Raw genomic sequence first — 7,121 nt, 5'->3', positions numbered from 1 at the left:
TTACCGTGTCCCTGCTCCTCCCTTCCCCTCCCATCACCCCAGCCCTGCTCCTCACCTCCAGTTTCCCGTTGCTCCGGCCGGCCACGATCAGGTGTCCCTGCAGGTCGAGGCTCCAGACGGAGCTGTCCAGGTCCCCTCCCCAGGCCGGCAGGGGTGAGGATGTCTCGCAGCCTGGCTCGTCCCCCAGGCTCCGGTCCCCGAGGCTGCGCCGGCGGCCGCCCCCGCCCTCGTCGGAGCCGCATCCCGGGGTGCGGCCGCTGCTCCCGCAGAGCCCGGCGGGGCCGAGCGGGGCCGGGAGCCCCGGGAAGGTCACGCTCCTGCAGCCGGAGCCGCCGTGCTCCTCGTACACCTTCCCCACCAGGCTGCTGAAGTCGTAGCCCGTGTCCTTGTGGCGGCTGCCCACGGCCCGCAGCCGCGGCTCCGACTCGGCCGCCTTCACCTGCTCCGAGAAGTTGGTGTCGATGAGGGACGTGAGGTCGGGCTGGTCGCAGAACAGCGGGGGCTGGGGGGGCCCCAGCAGCCTCTTGAGCTGGTGACTGCTCTCAAAGGAGTCCTCCAGCCCGTTCTTCCTGTCCGGGCTCTGATCCCAGCCCTCCTGGTAGTCAAAGATGCCGCTGCTGTCCCTCCGCAACCTGGAACGAGGGATAAAGCTCAGTCAGGCCCTGTTGCAGGGCTGCTCCTGGAGCTGCTCCCTCAGCAGCAGGGCCCGAGGATCCAGCAGAGGTGATCCCTGAGCAGATGGAACCCAAGGATTCAGCAGAGCTGCTCCTCCAGCAGAGGAGGAGAAGCAGCAGGGGCTCCATTCCTGTATCTGGGTTTGGGGATGATGGTGGGGCAGTACCTGGGTTTGGGGATGATGGTGGGGCAGTACCTGGGTTTGGGGATGACAGTCAGGCAGTACCTGGGTTTGGGATGGTACCTGGGTTTGGGATGGTACCTGGGTTTGGGGATGACAGTGAGGCAGTACCTGCATTTGGGATGGTACCTGGGTTTGGGATGGTACCTGGGTTTGGGGATGATGGTAGGGCGGTACCTGGGTTTGGGGATGATGGTAGGGCAGTACCTGGGTTTGGGATGGTACCTGGGTTTGGGGATGACAGTGAGGCAGTACCTGGGTTTGGGGATGACAGTGAGGCAGTACCTGGGTTTGGGATGGTACCTGGGTTTGGGGATGACAGTGAGGCAGTACCTGGGTTTGGGGATGACAGTGAGGCAGTCGCCCGTCTGCGCGTCCCACACGCGGATCTGCCCCACCAGGCAGCAGCTGACCAGGAGCATCCCGTCACTGGCCAGGCACTCGATGTCCTGCCAAGGAAGGAAGGACAGGCACGGCTGAGTGTGGCCCTGGGGCCCGACCACAGCCTTGTGTGGCTGAGGAATACAGAGGTGACAGATTTTATGTCAGAACTGGCTGGTTTAGGAACTGAGGGACACCGGGAACACGGATATCCCTGGAAGTGTCCAAGGCCAGGCCGGACGAGGCAGCAGCGGGAACTGCTGGAGCTCAGAGCGAGTCCCAGGAGGAGGTGGGAAAGTGCTGCAGGAGATTTCATGCTATGATATCCTTTTACAGGTACATGTCTCCCTAAATGTGACGTACCATGAGGTGGCCCCTGAGGACCAGGGGCACGATCTCGGTCTCGGGGGGGGAGTATCCGTAGTCGTCGCAGGGCAGGTCCCCCCTCTTCCTGCGGCCCTGCCCGTTCTGCCCGTAGTTCTTGGGGCAGAACACCCGGTACAGGCAGAAGAGCAGCAGCACCAGGATGATGCCCGAGGCCAGACCCAGAGCAGCCACCCTGGGGGACACAGACACAAGGACAAGGTGAGAGAAAAGAGATGAGAGATCCAGTTTCCAGGTTTGAAAAATCCTGTGCCAGGATTACACGTGTGCTGCTCTAAACGTCCCGGCTGAGAAAGATTTTAAGCAAATTACAGAGATTTGTTGGAAATTAAAGGGGTTTTTAATGGGAAATGACAATTTCAACAAGATTTGAGGCTTTTCAGTAAGGAAAGTAGAGAGCAAATAAGATTAAGTCTCCACTGGATGGGGACTGGATTAATCCAAAGTGTGCTCAGCACCTGCAGATTCAGGCAGGGAAGGAAGTTCCTTGCACCAGAGTTTGATCTGACACCCAATAAATCATTATCAAATGATATCCAGGTGGTAGCTGCCCCATCCCTGGAAGTGTCCAAGGCCAGGTTAGATAGGGCTTGGAGCAACCTGGGATAGTGGAAGGTGTCCCTGCCCTGGACAGGGGGTTGGAATGAGATGGGCTTTAAGGTCCCTTCCAAACCAAACCAGTCTGGGATTCTATGAAATCATGGCATTTATACCCAAAATCAGTCTCCTGTCCCTGCTCCCCAGTGATAAAGAGCCTGGATGCAGAGCCCACTCCTGCCCTCAGCTGATGGGCCCCTGCCAGGGGAGATGAATTCAGCTGTGCCCAGTGTCCCAGCCCAGGCTCTGGCACTGCAGCTCTACAGGTACGGTTTGGTCTCCCAGCCCAAAGCAGCCCCCGGGGCTGAGGAGGGTCAGAAGGCTGTGACAAGGACATTTTACTTGTAAAGGGTGACATCCTGGTGGCCCTGGAGCTTGGCTGTGTGGTCAGGCTGAGCTCCAGTGTCCGGGTCCCCTCTGCTGGAGGCCAGGAAGGGGTGGTAGCGCGAGGCCTCCTGGGGATGTCGCACCTCCAGGGCCTCCTGTGGGTTCAGGTACAGCGTGACAGGGATGGCTGGCAGGATGCTGATGTACCTGAAGGGGGAGAGGGGAGGACAGCTCAGGAACAGACACCAGACACAGGAATCCCTCCAGGTGACCAGGCAGCCAGGGCAGGGTTCGGGTGCTTTAGAACTCCAGGTGTTCTAAACTAAAGATCTCCTTGGAAATATTCTTCTCTAAAGGTATTTCCCAGGTCTTCACCCTTCAAAAATCCAACAGTGGAATGAACTCCTGATGAGATCAAATGGATGCCATGGATTTAAGCAAGGATACAACGATCTGGTGCAGTTTCCTGTGCACCGCAGACCAGGAGATCTCCCCAAGAAGGTTCTTCAGCTCAGATGTCTCTTCCTCACATGTACCATCCCCACCACTTACAGGTGATCAGACTATGGAATCACAGGATCACTGAGGTTGGAAAAGCCTCTGAGACCATCGAGTCCAACCATCCCCAGCACTGCCAAGGCCACCACAGACCCACATCCCCAAGTGCCATATCCACAGGGCTTTGAAATCCCTCCAGGAATGGGGACTCCACCCCTGCCCTGGGCAACCCCTTCCAATGCCTGACCAGGCTTTCCATGAAGAAGTTCTTCCTTGATGTCCAACCTAAACCTCCCCTGGCACAGCCTGAGGCTGTTTCCTCTCATCCTGTCCCTTGTTCCCTGGGAGCAGAGCCTGACCCCCCCCCTGGCCCCCCCCCTCCTGTCAGGAGTGAGAAGTTTCCCCTGAGCCTCCTCTTATTGTTTTACAAAATTCTAAACTCCACCTCCAGGGTCTAGGAAGACCCCAAGCACGTAAAGCACCCAAGAGCACAGAGAGGAACAACCCTGGTTCCCAGAGGAAGAGCCCTGGAGAGTTTGGGAGCTCTGTCCCTGCAGGACCTGCTCGGCAGCTCCTCCCAAACACCCCTGGAGTGACCCCATGGAACCAGTTCTGTGACCCAGGAGGACAAAGGACAGAAGAAAGACCAACCCTTGGGGTCGATCCCCCAGTCCCAGTGCCCACAGCATTCCAGCCCACTTGCCTCTTGGCCAGGGTGATGTTGTAGTAGCTGAAGAGGGCTGGCCAGTGCCTGAAGGAAAGCTTCCTCCAGATCTCCTCGTCCTCCGCTCCCCAGGTCACCTCTGCCTCCGTGCCCAGCTCGCCCTGCCCGTTCCCTCTGCCCTCTGCTCCCGGGGCCCAGGGGGGCAGGTTGGGCTCCAGCTGCTGCTCCCGCTGCTGCGTCTGGTTCTCGGGCAGCTGGATGGGCTCCGACGGGAACACCGACAGGTCCCTCTTGGGGTCCCCGGCGGGCAGGACCCCCCCGGGCACGGGCATGGGGGGCAGCCCCGCCTCTCCCAGGGGGCTCTGCTCCGTCACCTGGGACGTGAGGTAGGTGCGGAGGCCGGCGGGGTCGGTGTACACCAGGATCCCGATCCAGATCACTGTCCCGGCCTGTGGGGCGAGCAGAGACACCCCCTCAGTGCCACCGCCTCAGCCCCGCTGGGGGCTGACCCATGGCCCCCCCAGGAGCTGACCCACAGCCCCCCTGGGGGCTGACCCATGGCCCCCCTGGGGGCTGACCCACGGCTCCCCTGGGAGCTGACCCACAGCCCCTCTGGGGGCTGACCCACGGCCCCCCTGGGGGCTGACCCACGGCTCCCCTGGGGGCTGACCCACAGCTCCTCTGGGGGCTGACCCATGGCCCCCCTGGGGGCTGACCCACAGCTCTCCTGGGGGCTGACCCACGGCTCCCCAGGCACAGGGACACCCCCCCTTCCCTATGGAGCCTGGCTCCAGCACCGACCCTCCCGAGGGCTGGGAGCACTCCCAGCACACCCACAACACAGACACCACCTGTCCTGACCCGTGTGATGGTCAGAGCCCCAGTCCTGCCCCCCAAAACACACAGCAGGGAGGGGACTCCATGCTGGGAGCAGGGACCAGCAAGTCTGACACCCCCAAAGAGGGCTGGAACGGCTCAGGTTGGGGTTCTGGATCCCCAGTTGTGCAGGACCCATGGCAACAGCTCCAGGACTGGGGGGGATTTAACTGGAACTCCCCTAATTCCATTAGAAACATCCAACCCAGACACAGAGGGCCGAGCAGGGGCAGTCACTGGTGTAACCACTGCGGCCACACCTGCAAAAGGCAAAGCCTGAAGCCTTTCATGCAACAAAAAATATCCCCTAAATGTCTGTACCCCACAGGATCTGCAGGAGCAGACCACGATTTCTGCCCATAAAAATCATCCCAAGGGTCAGACAGTCTCCTAAGGGCGCTTATGGAAAGCGGGTGATTTTCCATTTGCCATGGGGCAGCAAGAGGCCTGTGGAGGCCTGAGGAGCTGTGGGAATGTGGGATCCCCCCCTGTGGGAATGTGGGATCCCCCCCTGTGGGAATGTGGGATCCCCCCTGTGGGAATGTGGGATCCCCCTGTGGGAATGTGGGATTCCCCCCCCGTAGAGACCCGAGGAGCTGTGGGAGTGTGGGATCCCCCTGTGGGAGTGTGGGATCCCCCCTGTGAGGATGTGGGATCCCTCCTGTGGGAGTGTGGGATCCCCCTGAGGGGATGTGGGATCCCCCTGTGGGGATGTGGGATCCCCCCCTTAGAGGCCCAAGGAGCTGTGGGAGTGTGGGATCCCCCTGAGGGAGTGTGGGATCCCCCTGTGGGGATGTGGGATCCCCCCGTGGGGCTGTGGGATCCCCCTGAGGGAGTGTGGTATCCCAGGACCGTACCATGATGAGGCGCTGTGCCAGGCGGGTGCGGGCGAAGAAGTAGATGACGCGGAGGCGCTTGGGCAGGCGCAGGTTGCGCAGGGACGAGGGCTGCAGGGTGATGGTGTGCGGGCTGCCCGCGCTCACGGCCCGCGCTGGGGGGGCCCGGGGGCGGCACGGCGGCTTCCCCGGGGGCAGGATGGACTCCGGGGGCACCCGCCGGTTCAGGTCGGCCAGCTGGGGAGAGAGGGAGGGGACGGTGAGGGGAGGGAACCTCCGGGGAGGTCCCGCAGGGAAATGTCCCGGCACAGATTGTCCCCCCGGCCGTGGCCGTGGTGTGACCGTGGCCCCTTCCAGCCCGTTCGCCCCAGACCAGCACACCTACTGAGAATCATGGAATCATGGAACGGCTGGGGTTGGAAGGGACCTCAAAGCTCATCCAGTGCCACCCCCTGCCAGGGGCAGGGACACCTCCACTATCCCAGGTTGCTCCAACCTGGCCTTGGACACTTCCAGGGATCCAGGGGCAGCCACAGCTTCTCTGGGCAACCTGTGCCAGGGCCTGCCCACCCTCACAGGGAAGAATTCCTTCTCAATATCCCATCTAACCCCTTTTCTCTGTCAGTTTGAAGCCATTCCCCCTTGTCCTGTCCCTCCAGGCCCTTGATAATAGTCTCTCTCCATCTTTCCTGTTGGTTCCTCCATGCCCTGGAAGGCCACAATTAGGTCACCCCAAAGCTTCTCTCCAGGCTGAACAATCCCAACTTTCTCAGCCTTTCCTCCCAGCAGAGCTGCTCCATCCCTCTGATCACCTTGGTGCCTCCCCTGGACTCACTCCAACAGCTCCATGTCCTTCCTGAGAGTGTCTCATTCCCTCAGGTGTCCTGTCCCCATCCCTGGGTGTGCAACTGGGCAAGCACAGGAACTTTAACAGCTCAGGCCCCCAGGACCAGAGGACATGGCCTCAAGTTGTGCCAGGGGAGGTTTAGATGAGCTATTGGGAAAATTTCTCCCTGGAAAGGGCTGTCCAGCCCTGACACAGGCTGGGGGCCCCATCCCTGGGGGGATTTACAAGCCACGTGGATGTGGCACCTGGGGACACGGTGGTGACCATGGTGGTCGCACTGTTTGATGGTTTGACTTGATGATCTTAAAGGTCTTTTCCAACCTTAATGGTTCCATGATCCTCTGATTCTATGGGGTTTTTTTATCTGAAGGGTGAAGGTCCCAGGCTGTGCTCCCTTCAGTCCCCAGCACAGCAGGGAAGGGAGCCCAGGCCGGCCCCGTGTCCCTTCCCCACCTCCATCCGTCGGATGTCGATGGACAGCACGGTGGTGAAGAAGAACATCTGCAGGAAGAAGTCAGACACCAGCCCAACCACGGCAAAGAGGCAGAACTCCTGTGGATGGGAGACAGGGATCAGCTCTGACTTCAACCCCGGAACAAGGGAACTCAGCAAAGCCTTGCCCAGAGCCCAGGGCTGGGTGTCCTACTGACAAACCCCAGAGGGACTGAGGGTTTAGGGCTGGGAAATTTCATTTTAGTCAGATTCTCATTCTTTGCTCTGTTTAGCCACAAACCGTGTGCCTCAGGAGCACCCATGGTGACACTGGGACAGGAGAACAGGACACTGGGACAGGGAACAGGACACTGGGACAGGAGAACAGGACACTGGGACAGGAGGACAGGACACTGGGACAGG

General features: G+C 60.4%; 1 protein-coding gene across 1 annotated transcript in view; it reads right to left on the bottom strand.

The window, feature by feature from the left end:
- The window catches only part of SCAP (SREBF chaperone), a 35,359-nt gene that overhangs the window by 5,722 nt on the left and 22,516 nt on the right, over window positions 1–7,121 (bottom strand). The window contains exons 10-16 of the mRNA XM_027668567.1: window positions 6,720–6,818; window positions 5,441–5,656; window positions 3,747–4,156; window positions 2,561–2,752; window positions 1,601–1,796; window positions 1,190–1,305; window positions 56–632 (exon numbers count right to left, since the gene is read on the bottom strand). Of these exons, the coding sequence (XP_027524368.1) occupies window positions 56–632; window positions 1,190–1,305; window positions 1,601–1,796; window positions 2,561–2,752; window positions 3,747–4,156; window positions 5,441–5,656; window positions 6,720–6,818 (1,806 nt within the window). The remainder of the gene's footprint in view (window positions 1–55; window positions 633–1,189; window positions 1,306–1,600; window positions 1,797–2,560; window positions 2,753–3,746; window positions 4,157–5,440; window positions 5,657–6,719; window positions 6,819–7,121) is intronic.

The sequence above is a fragment of the Corapipo altera genome, unplaced genomic scaffold (assembly GCF_003945725.1).
Source record: "Corapipo altera isolate COAL_440 unplaced genomic scaffold, ASM394572v1 257, whole genome shotgun sequence".
Taxonomy (NCBI): domain Eukaryota; kingdom Metazoa; phylum Chordata; class Aves; order Passeriformes; family Pipridae; genus Corapipo; species Corapipo altera.
The sequence above is the reverse complement of the archived record's forward strand: the minus strand, read 5'-3'. Positions and strand labels throughout refer to the sequence as shown.